The sequence below is a fragment of the Rhinolophus sinicus genome, chromosome 15 (assembly GCF_057876585.1).
Source record: "Rhinolophus sinicus isolate RSI-liver-muscle chromosome 15, RSI-T2T, whole genome shotgun sequence".
Classification (NCBI taxonomy): Eukaryota; Metazoa; Chordata; class Mammalia; order Chiroptera; family Rhinolophidae; genus Rhinolophus; species Rhinolophus sinicus.
In genome coordinates this window covers 9,425,645-9,448,726 of record NC_142515.1, presented here as the reverse complement: position 1 = coordinate 9,448,726, position 23,082 = coordinate 9,425,645, and the positions used below count along the sequence as shown (strand labels likewise).

The following is a 23,082-nucleotide window of genomic DNA, read 5'->3' as shown; positions in this document are numbered from 1 at the left end:
AAAGAAAGAAAACAACTGGGAAAAACTCACTCATTTTATTTAATTTTCATTTATTAAGTTCATTTTACAGAGATTTTCTAAATACTTAATTAGAAAAATTAGAATGCCCTTAGGGTGGCTCTTTTATTTTTATTGTTACATGGTCTTTGTTGCTCTATCTTGGGACTTCAGTGGTTCTTTTACTTGTGTTACTTTGGAATTTAGCATATGCCACGTCTTTTTTTTTTTTTTTTTTAAAGATTTTATTGGGGAACAGTGTGTACTTCCAGGCCTTTTTTCCAAGTCAAGTTGTTGTCCTTTCAATCTTAGTTGTGGAGGGTGCCGCCATTCAGCTTCAAGTTGTTGTCCTTTCAGTCTTAGTTGTGGAGGGCGCAGCTCAGCTCCAGGTCCAGTTGCCGTTGCTAGCTGCAGGGGGCGCAGCCCACATCCCTTGCGGGACTCCAGGAATTGAACTGGCAACCTTGTGGTTGAGAGCCCACTGGCCCGTGTGGGAATCGAACCGGCAGCTTTCGGAGTTAGGAGCATGGAGCTCTAACCGCCTGAGCCACCGGGTCGGCCCCCAAATGCCACGTCTTTATATGTGATATGACTACAGTCACAGGGCTGGTTGTTGTGATTAGCTTAAACAGTTGAGTTATTCACCATTTTATAAATACATCTTGTGGCTCAGGCACTGTGCTCAAGTGTTGGGATTTGGAGATGAACTGCGGGTATTGTGTCCAGTTAGAAGAGAGATTTGACCCCAAATGATGATAAAAATTGGTCCCCTAACAGTGCTGTCCATGCTGTCGGAGCCAGATGAGGGTGGCAGTGGGCCTGGGGAGAAAGGGGTGGGGTTGGTAAGAGAAGAAGCCTTCCCCTGGGTGTTGGTGCTTGAGCTAGAACGAAATGGCCTTCCGGAAGTGGGCATGTTTCCTTGCAGCTGAAACAGTAGTTGAGCCGAGGGGCAGGGCTGGGGGTTCTGATGGCCCAAATGGCAGGTGTGGAAGTTTGGGTTTTCTCTTGTAAGGGAGTGGCTCTCAAGCATGTTCTTACGGCCTTGAAAGTCATGGTGCTTTTAAGCAAATATGAAATACTCACTTGCTGCTTAATTCTATCACAAATTATGAGTTAGCACCAAATCGTCTGTTTAGTGTAAATTTTTAAAAAAGTTTTTATTGGGGAATATAGGGGACCAGTGTGTTTTTCCAGGACCCATCAGCTCCAAGTCAAGCTGTTGTTTTTCACTCTAGTTGTGGAGGGCGCTGTTCACTGGCCCATGTGGGAATCGAACCAGTGACCTGGGTGTTACGATCACTACACTCTAACCAACTGAGCCAACCGGCCGCCCTGTTTAGTCTAAATTTTAATTTTAGAAATTTAAAAATATGTTCCCTAAACCACATTATAAAATTTTAGCCATGAGCAAATATGTCTATAATAAATGAGTTTTTGAACATATTGACTCCTTCCTGGTTTTTCCATTAACATTTGATTTCTTTTTGCTATTGGCTAGGGCCTCCTGGCTGAAATGGAGTACCAAAGGAAAAAAAATTGGAGGAAATCTACTCTGTTATCAGCTTGATTTTTTAAATTATTGTGTGTGTGTGTGCGTGTGTGTGTGTGTGTGTGTGAGTGTGTGTGAATCGGGCCACAATTTCATTTTAGCAGTACTAACCGTCTTGATCCAGTTTCTGAGGGGACATTGAGAACCACTGCTGTAGGGCGATGGGGCGGTGAGGGCAGTTCTGTGATTGGGTTTGTGTTTTAGAGAGTGCACTTGGTTACAGTGTGGAGATGGCGTTGGAAGGGATGCAGCCGTAGGCTGTCGAGTAGTCCTTAGAGCAGCCCTTGGAATTGCGTAGTGACTGAGCGAGGGCTGATGGAGGTAGAACAGGAAATGGAAAAGGAGGGTGCGACTCCAAAGACATTTTAGACAGACAGTATTTTTCATATTTGATTGGGATGATGAAGATGAAGAGTTGAGAAAGGTTACTAGTTTTGGCAGTTAAGTGTAATTTCATTTTCCTTGTTTATTGAATCATCATATAGTTTCAGTTTATAAGAGCTGTTCATCTCACGTGAGCCTCACAACAGCTCTGTGAGATATGAATCTCTGATGAGCACGGTGGTCAAACCGAAACCAGGACACGTGTGTGTACTCCACATGTGTGTACGCCACGTATAAGGACATCAGCGAAGCACAAGCCTATAAAAACAAACAGGAAACAGGAAGGTATGTTTTCAGGCCCTACATCATGCCCTCAATTTTATTTTGTGATAAAAGGAAAAAAATGTAGAAAAGTATTCTGTTGTTCTTGAAAATTTTCTAGAAGGAGCCTGGTTTATATACTGTAGTTGCTTGAATTATAAATTATGGCATTATAAGAATGTTTTGAAAGGAATAAAAATCGATAAAGTGATCTTATTTTTCAAATTCAAAAGTAATTGCCTTTGGATGAACCATCAAATTTTCTCAGCCATGATGACTTTGGTAGCTCTATGTTTCGTAGATAACACGGTGCTGCCAGATTAATAATAAGATAATATGATGTTTCCTATTGATTTAATGTAACAAATAATGGGACCAAGATTAGCCAATTATTTTATAAGGAGATCAAGTATTTGTGTGCTTTTTCCCCCTTTGTAAAACTATCTTAGTGATTTTTCACTTGAAAGGGAATAAATAGTTTCTAGTGTTGGGAATATTGATAGTCAAGTATGTGTATGTTTTCTCACTTTGTTTTAAAATCATTGTATGTGTCCAGGGGAAATAAAACAGCAGTTTGCAGTAGGACAGTTTATGATCCATTGATACAGCTCTCAGCAATTCAGAATGTTAAGTTGTATGAATATAGTGGGAGGGCCTTCTGAGTGAGAGAGCAAATTGAAACAGAACAACCTGGAACATGTGCTGTTAGGGGTTTAGGTTTCATCGTGTACCGCCTCCAAAGGGCAGAGAGAACCAAACCTTCCAAAACGTTAATGGTGGAATCAGTTCCAAGCGGGCTGGCGGGGAGTTTTCTTTTTTTTATTCTGCCTGTTGAATTAAACAGTTGGACTTGTTTCCTGATTTCCTAGTATTTGCAGTTCATTAATAGATGAGACTGATTTGTCCAGCTGTTTTGTGTAAACACTGTCAATAGCTGTTTTAAACAGAGACTTACACAGTCATTGGAGCCTGGGGAATGAGGACCCCTGAAACACGTGCTTGTGGGGAGTGGACAAGTCCACCCGTGACAGCTGTCACATCCCCTGACGTTGTTGCTCCTGAATCAGGGTGTGATCACAACCTAATGAGAATGGATTTTATCTCATTGTTACAGAGGCCACCTGTTCCATAGAAGCTCCCAAAGCTTTTGTTCGCTTACTTATTTATGAAATGCATAGATCTGAAGTGTTTGGGGCCATAGGTTTTGACAATTTCTGCACCTGGGTAATCCCCTAAATCCAGAAAGAGAACATTTCTGTTCCTCAGATAGTTCCCTCCTGCTGCTTTCTCGTGAACTCCCACCATGTAACCACTCTTCTGATTCCTATCGCTAATGAAAGTTTTGCCTGTTGTAGAAGTTCGTATAAATGGGATGAACACTGTGTATCTGGCTTCTTTAACTCAAGATAGTGTTTTTGAGGTTCACCGAATTGTTGCATCATTGGCATTTCATTCCTTTTTATTCCCGACTAGTTATTTCACTGTATGAATATACCACATTGGGCTTATTCGTTCTTTCCAGAATGCTTTTGAGGAAAACTTGTCGTTGGCTCCATGCAGACAGACATAATGGGTATTAACATGTTGAAGGAAGAACTTTCTCCTAAGTTACACATCTCTGTAGGAAGTATGTATTTGAAAATTATATAGTATTTCTAAACTATTTAAAGTTAAGATCATAAAGGAAGAAATTGGTATTTTTTTACTTTTTATTATTAAAATTTTAAATTATATAGAAAAGTAGTGCAAACAGTATAGTGATAGCCAATGTATAGACTTAATCGTGGCTGTTTTGCTGCATTTTTCATTGCCTCTTAATTTTTTTATCTTTAGAATTTTAAAGTAAATTATAGACATCACGGAATTTCTTCCCTAAACATTTAGTATACGTCTCTAAAAAGGACATTTTTCTTATAACCACAATGCCATTATTGTGCCTAAGAAATTATTAAGGATTCCTTAATAATGAGATAGCATGTTTCATTGTGATAACTGATAACTTTTCCCTCAGGTTACGTTATGAACTTTTGGTATTTTACAGGAACAGAAAAAAGCAGCATTGGAAAAGAAGGCAGTGATGGCTGCTTTGACAAAAGAACAAGAGGAAAGTGCTCAGAAAGCTAAAGAAATGGCTTCTCTTCCCTCAGAATCTAATGAGTCCAAGAGGAAACTTCCAGTTGGTGCTTACGTTTCTTCTGTGCATGTGGATTATGAGTCTTTTGAAGTTGGCACCGGGCAGGTAAGTTTACATAGTGACTAGGGCTGCACATTTTATCTTGGAATCACATATCTTATTATTTGGGTTGGCTTTAAGTTCTTTACATATTTATTCAACATTTATTGGGGGGTGGAGAAACCGATTTTAATAAAAAATGTGTGCTTTACATATCATCTAACTTTCGAAATTGCCTTTATTTCAGTTTTCCACTACTCACAATTTTATAACATTAGTCTCTCATAGCCACTAGCAGCAGAGGTGGTGATAATTAATTAGAAAATGATGGTCAGAATATACTTAAGTTTCTATGAGAGAAACTTGCTGCATTCAGTCAACTGTCGTGTTTTTAGTATTTACAGTTCTTCCCTTGGGGAAAAATTTCTACAAAAATCGACCAAGTAGTTGATAATGTTACATTTAATAATATGGCTTAATACTTGTTTCTCAATTGCTTAGAAGTATTAAAAATCTTTTTAGACAGTGTCACTTTCAGTACATTTATAGTTGTGTATATAAGGTTCTAGGATTACAAAGTGAGTTCATGACTGATTCAAATGAGGCAGACATTGGCACTAGATGTTTGCTCTAGCTTATTCAGGCTTTTAAGCCCAATTTGTTCATAAAGATTATATTTAAAATTTTTTTTTTTTAAGACATGAGCAAATTTGAATAGACTCTGGCAAATAAAGGGCAGCTATTTCCTCACCTAACTGTGAATGATAAGAGTGTAGAAGGAGATTTGTGGACCCAGGGGCTCCATGCCGTCAGGATACACTCTCTCCCTGTGTGCCTCGGTCTGTGAGTTGGCCTTCTCTGTGAAATTGGAATCGGGGTGTTGGTGGCTCTGGCTCATCTTACAGCCATATGACAACAGAGGATAAGGAATCTACCTTGCTAGTGGGTCCAGTAAGGAAAATTTCAAGGAGAGATTTTACTTTTGAGTTATACATTCGTTTGGGACCAATTCTGTTGCCTGGGGAATGGGGCTCAGCCTGACTGACCCAGCCCAGATCTCAGGCCACCTCCCTGGGGGGTGGCCCAGGTGGGTAGGTTGGATCCATTACCCAAAGGGTTCTTGGGCCATCCAAACAATAGCAACAGTATGCCGCATTCATTGCCAGGAAGCCAGGAAATACTGATTAAGCCAAAGAAGATTAAAAAATAATCTCGTCATTTCCTTAACCAGAATTAACCACCATTAGCTGTTTGAACTGGATTAGACTTTTATTTGAGCATATATTTACATACGTATTTTAACAAACATGGGGAATACTACAGAAAATGTTTTACTAAAACATTATATTGCTGTTTTCAAATAGTACATTATGAATATATTCCCATGTCAATAAATATTTCTCTGTAACTTCATTTTTAATGACTGCTGTATTTTACTGTTTCAAAAGAGAATGATTTTTTTCTGTCATTTACTTAGTATTGGATATATTAGTTTCCTGGGACTGCCATGGCAAAGTACCACACACTGAGTGGCTTAAAACAACAGAAATGTATTGTCGCATAGTTCTGGAAGCTGGAAGTCCAAGACTAAGGTGTCCTCAGGGCCATGCTCCCCCGGAACCTGCAGAGGAATCCTTCCTTACCTCTTTCTAGCTTCCGGTGTTTCCCACCTGTCCCTGGGCTTAGCGGTGCATCACTGCAGCCCTCCATTTTCACGTGGTGTCCTCCCTTCCTAGCTCTCGGTGCGTGTCTGTCTCTGCCCAAGTTTCCCTTTTCATAATAACACCAGTCTTCTTGGATTAGGGCTCACCCCAAGGTCTTATTTTAACTTGATTACTGCTGTAAAGACATAAAGTCTCAGGTACTGAAACATATCTTTTTTGGGGGGACACAGTTTGACCCATAACATTGGACATGTAGGATTTTTCCAGTTTTTCAGTCTTTTAAGTGGTCCAGTGATGAACAGTTTTAAGCCAATGTTCTGTGCATATTCTTTCTTTCAGTTAAATAAGTAGAAGTAGGTTAGCTGGGCCAAAGGATGTGCGCATGACAATGCTGATAGTTGTTGCTAGCGGCTGCTTGAAAGCTTGTGTCAGTTTGCACTCCCACCGGCAGTTGATAAGATTGCCTCTCTCCCCTCTCCCTCACTGGTACAGACAGTCCTCAACCTTCGAAGGTTCGATTTAGAATTTTTTGACTATGGTGGTACGAAAGTCGTGTGCATTCAGTAGAAACCATATTTCGAATTTAGAATTTTGATCTTTTCCCGCGTTAGTGATATGTGGTATGATAACTCTTGTGACGCTCCCAGTAAGCCCGGCGATCACGAGGGTGAACAGCCGATACTCTGCACTGTACTGCGTGGCCAGCGGTTTGTATATCGTGTTTTGTGTTTTTGTATAAATTACATGAGCTCTTCAACACTTTATTATAAAATAGGCATTGTGTTAGATGCTTGCCCCACTGTAGGTTAATGTAAATGTTCTGAGCGTTTAAGGTGGGGCTAGGCTAAGCTTTGATGTTTGGTATTAAATACATTTTCAATTTACGATTGAGTGTATTGGGACAGAACCCCACTTATGATAATAAGTGAAGGGGCATCTGTTACTGGTATCATTCTCCTTTGAAAACATGTAGTATACCTACTTTTTAAACTTTTAATGAAATAATTTTTTATGTGATATGTGAGAATAGATTTTTACTTTCTTTTTAGTATTTCATTTATATTTCTGATAAGCTTGTAAGGAAAAGGGTATCTCACTGTTATTTGCTTGAGCCCTAGACAGGTTAGGTAATTTCTCATCTATTGTTTAGACATTTTCCTTTTGTGATGTGCTGATTTTATGCATTTCTCTATTGTGTTTCTCTTTGTTTACTGATATTTAAGAATTCTTTGTATATTAAGGATATTAGCTCTTTGCCATATATGTTGTAAATATTTTTTCCAGTTTGTAATTTTTCTTTTAACTTTGTTTTTTCTCCTTTTCTGAAGCGGGGCGAAAATGCATAATCTTGAGAGCACCTCCTGTGTGGCCCTCATTAGATGCAGAAACTTTGTGCAAATATAAGGGCAAGCCAAGGGGTGTGAAGTTTAGACTTTGTTAGAAGGGGCAGGCAGCCTAGTGTAGTAGAAAGAACATTGGATTTCAAATTAGAAGTCCTCATTCTGCCGCTCACTGGCTCTGTGCTCTTGGGTAAGTGACGTCACCTCGCTGAGCTTCCCTGTCTCCATCAGAGAAATGGGCATGATGATTCTGGCCAGACCTGCCTCTTTCGGTGGACCTCTGTCTGGTGAGCACTGGGACTATGCCACTCATTGTTCTTCACTCTCAGGATACAATGAGGACACATATCCCGCCCCTGAGCAACAAAGGCAGTTGCTTTGTGAACGGTGGAGCACCATACCACACGAGTGAGGGCGCTTTCTCTTACTCCAGGCAGTTCTCAGTGAGCTGAGAGGCTGCGTGCACACTACTCCAAAAGGGCTGTTTGCGGACAGATCGTTTTCTAATGGAAAGAAACTTGCTTTAACAAATAGTTATGATAGAAGTAGGGTCGTTGAATGCTTAAAATATGCCAGGCTCTACGCTAAGCACTTTATGTGGATTAGGTTATTTAGTCAACCGCAGTGTGAGTTGGGCATTGTTACGATTCCCATTTTATGGATGAGGAAACTGAGGCTGAGGCAAGTGAGGTTAAGAAACTTACCCAAGGTCACACAGTAGTGAGTGGAGCCAGGATCCAAACCCAGACAGTTTGATTCTAGAGTTGGTGGTTTTAACTGCCTTTATAACTAATAAACATAATACTATATATATGCAGTATATACTATGCTATACGATAAGTGAAAGTATAACAGAGGATGTAATAGTTTATAAAGATTTTAAAGAGTAGTTTTTTAATCCTTTTAAGCTCGTAACAGCTGTCCACGACAGTGATTTTAAGCACCGTAAGCTGCACTTTTTAATTTGTGCAGGTCCAGGAACTTCGAAGCTTTTACATTTTGTATTATGTGACATTGGAATGATCGTTTTTTATTGTTTTTTGTCTTTCTAGGTTTCTGTTGTTTATAACTCACTAGACTTTGAACCAGAGATTTTCTTTGCCTTGGGATCTCCAATTGGAGTGTTTCTCACTATTCGAGGAGTGGATCGGATAGATGAGAATTATAGGCTTCCCACCTGTAAAGGATTCTTCAATATTTACCATCCAGTGAGTGAATTGAATTGACTTCCTATTTTGAAAATGAAAAACCTGTGCTCTTTATCCTAGTAGGTTCTCAGATTCTTATTTCTTAGGAATTAATACTAATCTGGGTTTTGCACAATTTAGCTCTCTGTCCTGTTAGATACAGTCTGATACATTTCAACAAAATGTTCTACCAAAAAGCCTTTGTTCAAGGAAGTAATTTTGTTGCTTTGCTTACAAAGGAATTTTATCCACAAACTTGAAAGTCTTCTTACAGTTACCAGTATGTGAATAGGTGTGAAAAAAAATTAAAATACCTGGTTTGTCAGTTGCTTTCTCACCCAACTAAGGTATATAACTCAAAATAAAACAGCTTTTTATAAATTTCCAATTCTATTTTCAGCTCGATCCAGTGGCATATAGGTTAGAACCTATGATTGTTCCAGATTTGGACCTAAAAGCAGTTCTCATTCCACATCACAAGGGCAGAAAAAGACTTCATTTAGGTAAAAAGCAAATATCATAAAAAAGTTATTTCCTTCCTCCTTTTTTGTAATCTGTTATTTATAATGAATTGTCCTTCCTGTCATTTGTAATGAATTGCAAAAATTTTAACACTAAATCCTTTTTCTACAGAATTAATGTTAATTGAAGTGCCTGCTATGTTCAGAGCTTGTTTACTAAGTATTTGGAGGAGCTAGAAAGGAAATTCTGAGTTCCTGCTCCTTGATCACGTTCTAATTGTTGAGATGATGGGGAACGGGGCGACGATGGTGATACAGCGCCATGGCGCACGGGTTTTGATGGTTACGATTTCTGGAATTGGACAGCAGCGTAACATCTGAACTAATAATGCCCAAACCATTACGAAATAAGTTTGATGCCATCCCAGTCATGTGAGCTGTTATTTCCTTGCTAAATGGACAAACTTTTCCTATTAAAAAAAGAAAAATCATTAAACATATGGATCAATGATAATTCCAAGTGGGGTTTAAGTTTCTCTTATGTATGTTAATGGTGTATATTACTTATTCACAGGTTTAAAAGAAGGAAAAGTGATCATGCCCTTTTGTTTAAAAGTTTTTCCTGTCTTTTCTTTTTTTGCTTATATCATGCTTTTTAAAAGTATTTAACTCTTTTGAAGTTAAAATGAGAAATTTGATACTCAAAGACCTTGATTTCAAATAGGATTTATTAGACAAAAGTAGAAAAGGTGGAGGGGCAGGCATTTCTTCATTTTTAAATTAGAAGTTTAGATTGTGATTATATCAAAGTCTCATATTTTTAAAATCACTTCACAGTCACAGATTAGAAAAAGTCATCTTTTTAATTTTGGGGGCCCACTTTTTCACTTACAGTAAGAAAAAGCACATGAATCTGCTTACATTGTTATGGTATTTAAACTTTTTGGGGGGAGATGGGAAACTGACAGGTTTTGGCTAGATGGAGTTTAGTCACTATAAAAGTGGCAGGGGGTATCCGATGGACACTTGTCCCATTTGGGAGACCACCTCCTGGATGATGTAGATGCCTGATCACTGCACTGTATACCTGAGGCTGAAGCTGAACAATAATGAATGCCAACTATAATTTTATTTATATGTATATATGTATGTATGTATATATGTATATATGTATATATGTATATATGTATATATATGTATGTATATACTTACAAGAAGCGGAGTACAGCATCAGGAATAGAGACAGTGGAAATGTAATGGCTGTGTGCGATGTCAGAGGGGTAGTGGATGGGGGAAGGGTTCACACAGTGTGAGGGATATAAATGATAAACGTCTAAGTATTACTTTGTCTTATGCACCTGAAACTAATAAAAAAATAAAAATTCTTAACAAGAAAAAAAAAATGTATTCTAATTGCACTTAGTCCTCATCTCTACTGATCAGTGCATGATAACTTTTAAATAACTGTTTGTAATAAGAATAATAAAAAGAATATGTAAAAATTAAAAAAAAAGTTTTACCAACAAAGAACGTCCTCTCCGTAACAATGTAGAAAAGAAGGAAAACTTGTGTTATCGAGTAAGCAGAGCCAAGTACATGCATACAGGTGACTAAAAGTGATTAGAAAGTCAGGATGAAATTTCACACTATTTATATATCCAAGTAGGTAAAATTCTTTTGCACTGTTTATAGCCAGTATCTAACATGTTTCCTTGGATCATTGCTATCCAAGGTGTCAGGAAGCCTGGAGATCTACTTTTCTGGGTGTTTCCATATATTACAAAAGGGATGAAGACCAGACGCTTGGAGATATCTCTGGATTGTAAAGCTGCAATGGTTTTATTTAGTCCTTGGAGAGTTTTATTTACATTCAGGAGTTTAGAGAAAAGACACTGACTGGTTCATTGTTTCCAAAGAAACACTCTAAAAGGAGGTAGGGGAATGGGTTTTTTCCAAAAAAAAAAAAAAAAAAGTGGCAGGGATAAGACTCCTCAGAACATTTTAACATGTCGAGGTTTTTGGTTGAGATACTCAATATATATGATATTTAAAAGAGAACTAAGAGCTCTTACCCTGTCTGAGACTAGTGTTAACTTTTGTTTTGATTTTTGTGGTGCAGAATCTTACCCAGTGACAATAACATGTTTTAATCTCTTTAGAGTTGAAAGAAAGTCTCTCTCGCATGGGATCTGATTTGAAGCAGGGTTTTATTAGCTCTCTGAAAAATGCTTGGCAGACATTAAATGAGTTTGCCCGTGCTCATACGTCTTCAACTCAGCTGCAAGAAGAATTGGAGAAGGTAGCCAATCAAATCAAAGAAGAAGAAGAAAAGCAAGTAGTTGAAGGTAAATTTGACATTTGAGGGATTTTCCAGGACAAATATTATGTGAACATAGCACTTACGAATTATTTAATGATGCGTTTCCATTCTAGTCTTTTTTGTTAAAATGTGGAGGCTCTTCCTATAAAGAAAAATCTTTTATGATCACTATACTTCAAAATGCATGTCATCTTTTTTTTACTAGGTTTCCGCCCAGTAGTTGCTGAACTTTTTACTCTGCAATGTTAAAATTTTATTGCACTCCCTAAGGTCCGAGTGGAATATCAGATTTGAGAACTGAGTTTGTATTCAGGCATGTGAAAGACGCACGCTGGGAATTACCTTCCTGCTGCTGCTGTTGAACTGTGTTGTTACAGTCTTTACATGCAATGTCAGGTCGCTGTGCGTGATGTTCTAGACTTTTTCAGATTTTAATTCTATTTCCTTTCTTTCTACAATGCTCTCACCCCCTTTCTTCAAAACTTCTGTCAGCTCGTTGGCTCTTTCTCCTCTCTCTGGGGTAACCAGCCCCTCTTCCCCTGGCTCTTTGGAGGAATGGGAAGTGAGCCTGGTAGCTCCCCAAGTTGCTATGTGTGTCAAGCAGTGTTCTCATTGGGCCCAGAAAGTCAGCTAAAGTCAAAGGATAATGATTAAGTGATTGACTTTGATATTGAAATGGTTTAAATTCTAGCAGAAAAGATTGTTGAAAGTCCAGATTTTTCCAAGGATGAGGACTACTTAGGAAAGGTTGGAATGCTAAACGGAGGCCGCAGAATTGACTACGTTCTTCAAGAAAAGCCAATAGAGAGTTTTAATGAATACCTTTTCGCTCTTCAGAGTCATTTATGCTACTGGTAAGTATTCTCATCTCTGGTAACATTCATGTGACCTCTAGGTACTAGCACTGGGAGCAGTTTTAGTTTTAGTGAGACTTCTTTTGCTGATTTATCATTTGTTAGGGAATGTTTTGAATGCCTGTATATTTAAAATCAATATTTTCCCCCTTTAGTTTCGTTACCCACAAGATGGCAGTATGTCATCTGCCTTTGACCAAAGGTCTTTGGTATTTGCAAACTGTTTCTGTAGAGATGCCTTTCCCAGAATAGGAGTGGCAGGGACTTAGAAAAGGCACCCTTTCACATGTCCCCTCTCACTAAGGAGAATTGCAACGTGGCTATTTTGGGGCTGAGTGAAATCCATCCAATTTTTAAGGATGGTTTTGAGATTACACTACTTTATTTTCATTTGCTCTTAGGTAGAGTTGAATACAACAAAAGCTGCTTTTTCCACCTTTATGCATAGAGGTTAATTTCTGCTCATTGTCTCTTAAGTAAACGTGCTTTTCTTTTTGATAGGGAATCTGAAGATACTGCCTTGTTATTACTTAAAGAAATTTATCGAACAATGAACGTTAGTCCAGAACAACCCCAGCATTGATTGGACTTGAGTTTCACTGTGTGAGTTTATCTTTATTGTGTGTATAAATTCTGAATATTTCATTCTGGAGTATTGTTTATAGAGTTGATGTTGACAATAATTTTCTCTTGTTTCCTTTGAATGTTTTTTTCCCCTTTATTTAAAAGTTCAGAATAGACTCAGTAAAGGAAGGGAATTAGTGTGCAATCCACATTTCTAACTTGCTACAGTCTTCTAATTCGGCATAGAATTTGAATTCTTTTAGTTTCTTTTAAAAATAGATTCCCAGGAACATCAGCTAGGAATTTCTTTGGTTGTAGGTAACAGAACCCAGTCACGATACCTTAAACAAATAGAGAGGTTTATTTTTCTTACGTAACAGGAAGGGCTCTTTTGTGGAATGATCTCAGCAGATACCCAGATTGTGTGCATCTTTTTACCTGCGTGTGGGCTCTGGCTGTCTCATAATTATAAGATGGCTCCCATGGTTCCAGACACAGCTACATTCACTGCATGGATAAGGGTGAAAGGGCATATTGCTTATATCTGTCCCTTTCAATGAGGAAAGCAAAATAGTGTCCAAAAATTTACCTACGCCTATTGCTAAGTCTGTGTCACGTCTCATGTCTGCCCTCAACTCCCAACTGCATGAAAGATTGTAAAAGTGATGTTTTAAGCATTTCCAGTCTTTATAAAGGGGAGGAATAGAGAAGGGGATTAAAAAGGTGATGGATGAGCCAACCTACAAGTCAGCCACACTCTGTATTCCTGACTGTTCTCCCGAGACACCTGACACCTACCAGTTTTTCCTTACTAGCTTGTGTATCACTTTAAAAAATAGATCATGTGTTTTTTCTTTTAAGTTAGAAATTTTAAAGCCTTTGAAAGAATAAAACACAAAGATGTTGAGCTCTAAATAGCTGAAATCAAAAGTAGTTCTTGGTACTTTTTAGTTTCCTAATAATAAATGATAAGTTCAGGCTCCATTTTCTTACTTTGGAGACGTAACAACTTTTAGTAAGATTTTCTTAGAGAAATACTCCTGTGCATATCCATCAAATATGTGTACACTTTACAACAAAGGAACCTCATGGAATATATTGTTCTGTAACTTGATGTTTTCTATCAGCCATATTGCTTGCACAGCTTTCCATATTAGCTGGTGTAAATCCTTTTCATTCTCTTTCTTTTTTTATTTTTATGTTTTAATTTTTATTGGGGAATATTGAGGAACAGTGTGTTTTTCCAGGACCCATCAGCTCCAAGTCAAGTAGTAGTTTTTCAATCTAGTTGTGGAGGGCGCAGCTCACTGGCCCATGTGGGAATCGAACCAGTGACCTTGGTGTTATGACCCCTGCGCTCTGACCATTGAGCAAACCGGCCGTCCATCATTCTCTTTCATGGTTACATAGTAATCGGTTGTATGGCTATATCCCATCTTATTTAGTGAGTTTCCTGTTAGGACATTTAGATCATTTCCTCACGTATATTAAAGGAATCTTAGTTGTCAATAGAGTAGGTAAGAGGTGTAAAAAGCCATTTTATAATCAGATCTTGATATAGTTTTATCAGTTCTTATTTCTGATAATTACAGTGTTAAAGTAAACTACAGGTAATGTCAAAAGCTACCACAGTCCAGATTTTCAGTTATAAAATAGTCGTTCAATTAATCGACAAATATTTATTTGGTACCTACTATGTGCCAGGCACCAATTTTCATGCTGTGATAAGTGGTAAACAAGATTGCATTTTTACCTTTAAGAAAATTATAGCAGGGCCTCAAATAATGTAGCTTTGTTCAACATCGTTTTGTTACAATGTTGATGAGATGTAGGAACCTAACTCTTGTTTATGTCAATCAGCCTATGGTAAAATTGGTTTCATGATGTGTCATTTTGCTGCAGTTCCTAGAACCTATCCAAGAATGTGAAGTGAGGACTTACCTGTATATCCCATTGGGAGGAAGTTGACAGTAAACTTGTACTGTAACCCGTAGGTAAATTTCAGATACTGATAGGTTCTGTGGAGAAGGTAAGATGCAAAGACGTGGAAAGTGACCAGGGTTGCTTCTGGGAAGGCCTTGCTCAGTTGATGACACTGGAGTTGAAAGTTGAATGATGAGAAGGAGGTGGACATCTGAAAATAAGGGGAAGAACAAGTCAAGCAGAAATAAGAGCAGCCGCAAAGGTCATGAGATGGGAAGGATATGCCATGTTTGAGGGACAGAAAGCAGACCCATATAGCCGAAGGGTAATGAATGAAGGGCAGATGGAGGGGTGAGTCAGAGAGGGCCTGATGAGGCATGAGGGATCTGGTAAGGCATTTGCATTTTACTCCAAGTAAAATGGAAACACCGAGCAGGAGGTGGTTTAAGGAGAGGAGTGACATGATTTGGTTTATACTTTGGAAAGATTGTTCTGGGTGTGGGGTGGAGGGTAGATTGTTGGGCAAGGGGAGGAAGAGAGAATAGTTATTGGCTGGTTATGACTCTGATTAGGGGTATTGTGGTAGAGATGGTCAAAGATGATTGAATTCAGCTTGGTTTCGGGGGTAGAGTTGTTTAGGACTTACTGATTCACTGAGGGATACAAGCGAAAAAAGGGTGAAGGATGACTGCTGGGATTTTGGTGTCAGCAACTGGGTAGATGGCACCTTTTCCGGGGAAGACTTGTGGAGGGAGCAGGACTTTGGGGGGGTGCAGGGGGTGGGGATTCTGCAGTTCTGCTTTATGGAGTCAGTCGTTGATGATGTTGGTCTGAAGTTCAGAAGAAAGCTCAGAGCTAAAGATTACGTTAGAATCATCAGCATATTCTTGGCCATTTGAAGCCACCAACTGGATGAGATCACCCAGGAATGTGTAGGTGGAAAGGTCTGTGAAGAAGGAGGAGCCAATGAAGTAAAAGAAAATCCATGGTCTTCTGATCTCAGGGAAGCTGAGAGACGATTGCTTCAAGAAGAGAGCAGGCATGTTAAACGCTGTTTGTGAACGCCACTGTTAATTGCTGCTGAGAGGTCAGGTAAGGGGAGCACCAGGAATTGGCCTTTGGCTTGAGGAGGACGTGGGACATCACTGGTAACCTTGACTGAGTAAAGCTGTTTTAATGTCAGGCCAGAGGGAAAATGGATTGAGGAGCTGGACAGGATCAGGGAGGAAAGAGCTTTGCCATGAAGGGTAACAGAATAAGACAGAGATTTTGTGATACTACGATGTGTTTGTTGGCTGTTGCAGTGGTCCAGTATTGAGGGAGAAATTGATCATGCAGGAGCAAAAGGGGATAATTGTTGAAGGAAATACTTGAAAAGGCAGTGGGGGATGGGGCCCGGGCAAAGTGAAGGGTTTAGCCTTAGAAAAGGAGCAGGGCTGCATCTCTCTTGGTACCGGAGGAAGGTGAGGTGTGGGCACAGGTACGGGTGGGATGGACCAGTGAAATTGGTGCTGGGAAGAGGAGGGGGGTGTTCTGGTTACCTCAGCTTCCTCGGGAGTGTGTGTGAGTCCGGGGCTTGTGGGAGACACGAGGGGAGAGGAGCAGGGCACTCATCTCAGTGGGGAGGGAACTGCCCCGCAGCGCGGTGGGCTTGTGGTGCAGGCTGCAGTGCGCTTTGGTACTTGGCGGCAGAAATGGGGAGTGAGCCCAGTGAGCACACTTGCCTGACTGCCCTCTGGCCGCGTGCTGCTACTTGGGGGAGGTTCAAAGTACGCAGGCACTTGGTTTACTAGGGTCAGGGTTTGGCCAGGTAAGTAGGACAGGAGGAGAAAGCCTGGGAGTTGGGGGGCGGGGTGATGGAGAGTGAAACAAGCGAGAAATCAGTGATAGCAGGAGGCCGGAGACTCTCAGGAGAGGATACCCTCGCGAGTGACCCGAAGGTTGGATGGGGGGGGGTCCTAAGTGGGGCTCGCTGAGGGCTCGCTGTGTCAGAGGATCCAGTGTGGGTGCTGTTACACTCTGCCAGTCAAGTGTTCTGTGTGCTTAAAACGCAATTTAGAGAGTTGTAAAGTAATAGTGCCTCATACGGAAACATTAGGAAATGCAGAAAAGAACCTGAAGAAATCACATATAATCTTGTCAATTAAAAATGTTAGACGTTAATCCTTCTAAGCTTTTGTAAGTCTCATATTTCATGTTATTTGTTATTTTGTAGCCTGTTTTTTTCCACTTAAGAATATATTGCTTAATTTCCCCACATCAGCCTGGAATGTGTGTGTGTATGTGAACTTATAATTTTTATTGTTTTTTCTGAATGGGTTACATGGAGTTGGTTCAGCTTTTAGAAGTGACAGAAGTAGCTCTCCCTCCTGCACCTCTTCCCGAGTTGCCCTGCCCAGAAGCAGCCGGTGTTTCAAGTTTGGTGTATCCTTCCAAACATCTGCTAACATACACACATGTGATTTCTTTTTTCTTCTTAAAAAGACAAATGATAGCAAAAGAGACGAACTGTTACTACTTTTGTATCTTTGAGATCTTTCCATATCCATCCACCTGTCCGTCATCCATACGTTCAGTATTTGTTGAACACAGTACTAAGTACCAGTTACTTACTGTTCTAGGCACCAGGCTTCACAGCAGGGGCCACACGTAGTTTCTGCCTCCAAGAGCTTCTTTCCTCTGGGGAAGGACAGACAGCGAAGGGACACTTGAAGTGTATCTGTGTCAGGTGGTTAAAAGTAGAGCAGTAGGGAAGGGGCCGGGAGCGTGCTAGGGAAGGGAACAAGTTGCTGTTGTGTATACGATGGCAGGGATGCCCTCACTGATATAGTGTCATTTGAACAAGTGCCAGGTGAATCTGGGGCAAGAAGATCATTGCAGGCAGAGAGAAGACTATCTTAGAGGAGCGGCTTCATTTCTTTTTAATGATCGTTTAGTCTTCCATTGACTGTTACACCTTAATTTGTTTAACCAGTTCCTTGCTGATAACTGTTTAGGTTGTTGTAATCTTTTACTAGTATAAACAGTGCTCAGTGGTGCATGATATTTAATAGTTGCATTGTATTCCATTTTATAGTCCTATTTATTAAAGTACTTAATTTATCTACCATTGTGTGTTTAGGTGAATTTCCAACTTTTCACGATTATAAGTAATTCTGACATGTAGTTGTGCGTACTTTCTGTATTACGTTTCTGACTGCTTGGGATAAATTCCTAGAAGCAGCATTGTTAGATCTAAGAATATTGCACATTTTAAACGGCTTTTCTTCTGTACTTATTGCTAAGTTACATTTCAGAAAGGTTGGCTCAACTTTCATACCTACCACCAGTATAAGTGCTGGTTTTCCTGTACCCTTGCCAACACTGAGTATTACTGTGTGTTTTTTTTTTCTTTTACTACTCTGACAGCCAGAAATTGTTATATCATTGTTTTATTGTACATTTCCGTTACTAGTGAAATTGAGCTTTTTGGTATATTGAACTGGCTGTTTGTATTTCTTCTGTCAGTTGCCTATTCTTGACTTTGCTCATTTTTCTGGAGGTGTGATGTTTAAGGATAGTAACCTTTTGTCATAGCAATACCCCTACCCCTGTTTGTCTCTTTAGACTTGTATTTTTGCTTATGCTTTGGATATTTTTTTTGAGGGGCGGGGTGGGTTGAGAACATGTTTTAAAAATACATATGCTAGTCTTTTAAGATTAATTATTATTTAGATAATTACATTTATTTTTTAAGTTCTCAAATGGTTTTCTTTTTCATTTGACTTTATAGTTAGAAGAATATGGTTTAGAGAGAGATTTAACTTTTTTCTTAAATAAACTTTTTTGCCTGTGCTGTATATTGAATAATGTACCCTTTTGTCATTGGTTTGATGTTTTTATAATACGCTGTTGTTTGACTTTTTTTATTGTATGCCCAATATTTGTTCTCAAGGCTTTCTGACATACTGACTTATTTATCTGCTACCATGTCTCACTGATTTCAAATTATATATCTTCCATACTTTAGCATCTTTAAATTTGGAATGTATCTTAAAGTCAGCTGTTGCGTAGATGAAAGTTGCGGTCTTCCCAAGGTAGTGTCTTTCTGAGGTAGTTGGCATTTCTTTCCTCCAGTCACTGGGGGGCACTGCCCCCCCAAATCTGCTTAAGCTCATGTCTCAGATTTTGTTGTACGATGCTGGGATTGTGAATTCAGATCACAAAACTTGCAGGCAGGACGGGGTGGGTGTTCCAGTTCAAATACCAAGGAATTTTTTCCCTCTTCCCTTCCCATTGTCAAAGCAGAACTTCTTTGCTGGCCCTTCTGAGGAAAGGGTTCTAGCCATTCGTTGTCCCCACTAAATGTGAGGCTTTCTGTCGCCTTGTAGGCTCCCTGTCCTGGGCATCTTTTCTTTGCATGGTACAGAAAATAACGGTGTGCCTTACAATTGTTTGTGTATTAGGTTGCGTGAAATATGGTGTTTTATTCATTGTAACTATGTTCATAGATTTTACTGTCCGGCAGTGCAAGTTCTTATTATACCATAGTCTTGGTGATGATTCCAAACGAATTTCAAAATGATTTAAGTTCTGTGATAGTCTCTCTCCACAAAACAAACAAAACACAAATAATATATTCCTAGGATTTTAATATCGTCTAGTATGAAAAACTAAGAACCTTTTATTTCACACTTAATTTGTTCACTGTTCATTGTTTTGTTTCTTTTTTATACTTGGTTGTAAAATTTAGGCAAGAACTTAAGTTCCTAATACTGTACTAATACTATAAAATAATTTATAATATTAAGAATTCTTCTACACATAGAAGAATTTGCGCATAGATCAGTTTTGCTGGGTAATTCTTTTATGTTTGTCTCATTTAGTCCTTTTTAGAATTGTTCTTAAAACAGCCTCAGAATAACATGACCAAAATTTTCTTTTACTTTCTATACTTGTTTTGTTTTGAAGATTATCTTGCTAGTTAATCTCATAGAATGCTCCCTGTTGCACTTTGTCCTTCTCTGCCATCGGCCTGCCTAATGACTTGTGATCCCAGTGTTTGTTCTTTGCAGGCACTTTACAGTGTGTGTTACTAACGTTTAGCATTTGACTGTGTTCTTTTGCTTCGGAAAAGAACAGCAATGCATTATTATATTATTACTGGGAGTTGTGAAGTTCACCAAAGATTCTGTTTTTCTTTCAAAGACTTTCCAGAAAGGCGCAGAATAAATTACATTGCCAAGGAAAGCCTCAGAGGACATTCCCAGTTTGCTCCTGCGACGGATGACAGAAAAGTATGCATCGACAGTTGCTCAGTTATGATTTTCAGATGTAGGGATTCATTTAAAAGAGAACGTACAGAACAAAAGAGACAGTGAAAACAATCAGCACCACATTTGGACAGTATAAATGAGAAAATGTAATTATCAAAATGATGCAGTTAAAAATTCCTCAGATTAGTGTAATTTTATAGTTGTCAGAGTAACATAATGTCAGAGAAGGTATTTGTAGCATATAGACGGTTTCTGTTTCTTAAAAGCCTGTTGTCAGTGGGCTATTAAACTTGCAGTTTTAAAAATATAGTATGTTCTTTTATTCAAGTATGGACTTCTTGAGAAGCTATAGTAATATGATTTTAAAAAAAATTTATGTTCTACTTCAAATGTGAATTGTGGTTCTGAGCTGCTTTAATGTGGGGTCATTTGTATTTGTTAAGATGAAATAACCAAGATCCCTTATATTCCAACTTGAATCTGAGGTTCTCTGAAGCCTTTCAAGCTGTTACTGGGAGCGTAGTTTTGGAAAGAAGTGAAATGCTCCCAACTGTACAGAAGTCCTGTGATGCTCTCTCCCTACACGCCCATCGCCACTGGGAGGGGAGCAAATGAGAGGGTCTCCATTTTGTTACTAAGGTAGCTAGCTGTGTGGGCCCCTCATCGTTCAAATTCAGCTAATGTGAGAACCGGACGAGAGTCTTTTTGCTTTGTAATAATTTCACTTATACCAAAGTGTTTGAAAGTATGAAATTTATTGCTTTCTCGACTATGAATCTACTTCATGAAAAGACTTCTATAATATTTCACTTCATTTTACTATAACTTCAAATTATCTTAAATATTTTCCTAATACTACACGGGAATGCTGATTTTTCTTTTGTTATGCAGTAGAAACATTTTACACTGTTTAAATAGTTCTCATAGAACATCGAGTTTTTCGAAAGCAACATGATACACCTTTTTGTGTGTATATATTTTAATGTGAATGAAACAGTAACATCAATGCATTCTTTTTAATCAGCAAATTTCTGTATTTCTCTTGTCTTCCTTAAAAGTATTCCTGTAAGTTTTCATTGTGAATACCTGCTGTATATAGATACTACATATAGCATTTACTCCTAATAATAGAATTAGGACAGTTGAGTTTTAGAGCTGCAGTTGACTGCAGACAACCTTTAAAGCTGAGGAGAGGACGCTAAATGCCTTTCTCAGACTGCTCAGTGGCGGGTGGGGGCCGGAACACAGTTTCCCTGACTCCCTTCTTGCCTTCATTTCTCTACGCTAGTGCTACTACTTTTCATTTAATTTTCACTTAAATTCCCAAACTGATGAATTTCAGAAAAACGAGGGTTATTTATGTATATTTTAATAAAATCCACTTTGATTTTTCAATTTACAACTGGTTTTGTCTGTTATTCAGCCTGTGTCTTCTGAGTGTTGGGCAGAGGAGAACGAATGCTTGAACCCATGTCTGTAGAAGAAACGTGCACCAGCTGAGTTCCAGGAATCTTGTGATTTGATTTTAACACTTGAGGAAACATAAATTAGAATTTTTTTTGGTGACTGTCCGTGGACATATATTTATATCCCTCTTCAGTTTCTTTAAAAAAACAAAAAAAACCCCAAGCAGTTAGTAGGTCCCCTGAAGGCAGTCTCTTTCTTCGCGTACTGTTCACTCTTGTAACCACGCCTAGCAGAATCGTGTCACATAGTAAAGGCACGTTCCAAATATTTGTAATGAAAGAATTTTAAAACTTAAAAATGTAATTTAACACTTTGAAGAGACTTTGGAAGGCCATTTAGATCAGTGGTTTGCAAGCTTTAGAAAAGCAGCAGTAAAAGTTTTTGAATGAAAAATTTCCTAAATTTCAATATATAAACTAGATGAGGGTAGAGCTGCTGAGTAAAGAGTGACCCCCTTTCCCCAGGAACAGCTCAGCCCCTCCTAGAAACCATCCACTCCAATCCCTAGCCTGGATTAATGCCCTCATTTTCCCCAGATGAGACAAATCAAATCTCTAGTTATTCTGAAAGGGTTTCTTTCATACTCAGAGTTTGGGACAAAAAGTAAAGTGTCATGTCTGAAATGGAAGGTCAGGGAGTCATTATAAAGCTAAGTCTGGTTTGTTAACGAGGTATGGAACAAGAAGAAACTGCTTTCAAGTCTGACAGGCCGGTGTGTTTCTTGAATCTCAAAACCAGGGTGTGATTGTCATAAAAGGGAACTACACAGATGATACTGATTTTTGAGGTAAGTATGTTCTTGGAAAGGTGTGCGCTACATAGAGCCTTGAAAGTGAAGTTAGAGTAGATACGCCTTTTCTGGCCGGCATGCTCATGTTCCCAGTGCTAACTCCCGGCGTGTGGTCAGCGCTGTCCCAGAAAACCCAGGATGACTGGTCTGTATGTTACCATTGTCTCAGGTTTTATGACTTGGGCATCTAACTACCTCAGTGCCCGCTGGACCTTAGTGCTTACCAAGCAACCTTCTGCTGGTGACTTTATTTCCATGTAGATTTTGCCCTCTGCAGACACTGAGTGTTTTGGTTTTCTTTCAAGTTGCAGTTCTCGTTGTAACTTAGGAAGCTGGCATTCTGGCTGAGTTTGATTCGGTTCCCCAGGGCGGGGTCCTCTAAGGGGAGTTGAGAGAATTCAGTCCCCATGAGCTGAGGTGCTGACCTGGCGTTCCTGCTGTTGTCCATCTCCCTGCGAAGCACTGGATGGATTGTCAGCTCTGTACTCCCAACAGGTAATCAGTCTCGTCCTGGTATTTGACCTCTCCATTGAGCTTATCAAAACCTTGATTGCATAATAACCAGCTCTCGTGCGGCCTCCTTCATGTGTGTCCACGCTCTACCTCTTAGCTGGGGGTCCTTATGCAAGACTTGTTCCCCCTAACCTATCAGCAAAATGGTTTTTGTTTCTGGTCAGTTTCCTCTGTCATGAATTCCTCAACCTCACAGAATTGTGAGACTTAAACGAAAATATGAGTGAAGTGCATCTACCTAACGGTTCTGGGCTTGTAGTACTCACTCAGAATGTTAGCTAATATCATCACTGTTACTGTTCCTTTCCCCAGAGCACTCAAGTTCTGAAGACCCAGGCCTTCACTGCCAGGTCACTGCCACTTCCTGTCCTCCCTGTCTT

The 23,082-nt window shown here is 39.2% G+C and overlaps 1 protein-coding gene across 2 annotated transcripts in view; it reads left to right on the top strand.

Annotated features, from left to right (window-relative positions):
• Positions 1 to 21,334, top strand: part of SEC23IP (SEC23 interacting protein) — a 40,589-nt gene extending 19,255 nt beyond the window's left edge. Inside the window, exons 13-19 of one of the 2 annotated variants that reach the window (XM_019725302.3) lie at positions 4,233 to 4,430; positions 8,421 to 8,576; positions 8,956 to 9,058; positions 11,176 to 11,361; positions 12,028 to 12,190; positions 12,692 to 12,793; positions 19,865 to 21,334. In XM_019725302.3, coding sequence (XP_019580861.3) covers positions 4,233 to 4,430; positions 8,421 to 8,576; positions 8,956 to 9,058; positions 11,176 to 11,361; positions 12,028 to 12,190; positions 12,692 to 12,773 — 888 coding nt within the window. In that variant the 3' untranslated portion in view covers positions 12,774 to 12,793; positions 19,865 to 21,334. The remainder of the gene's footprint in view (positions 1 to 4,232; positions 4,431 to 8,420; positions 8,577 to 8,955; positions 9,059 to 11,175; positions 11,362 to 12,027; positions 12,191 to 12,691; positions 12,794 to 19,864) is intronic. The other variant, XM_019725303.3, reaches the window with a different exon arrangement.
• Positions 21,335 to 23,082: the final 1,748 nt, after the last annotated feature.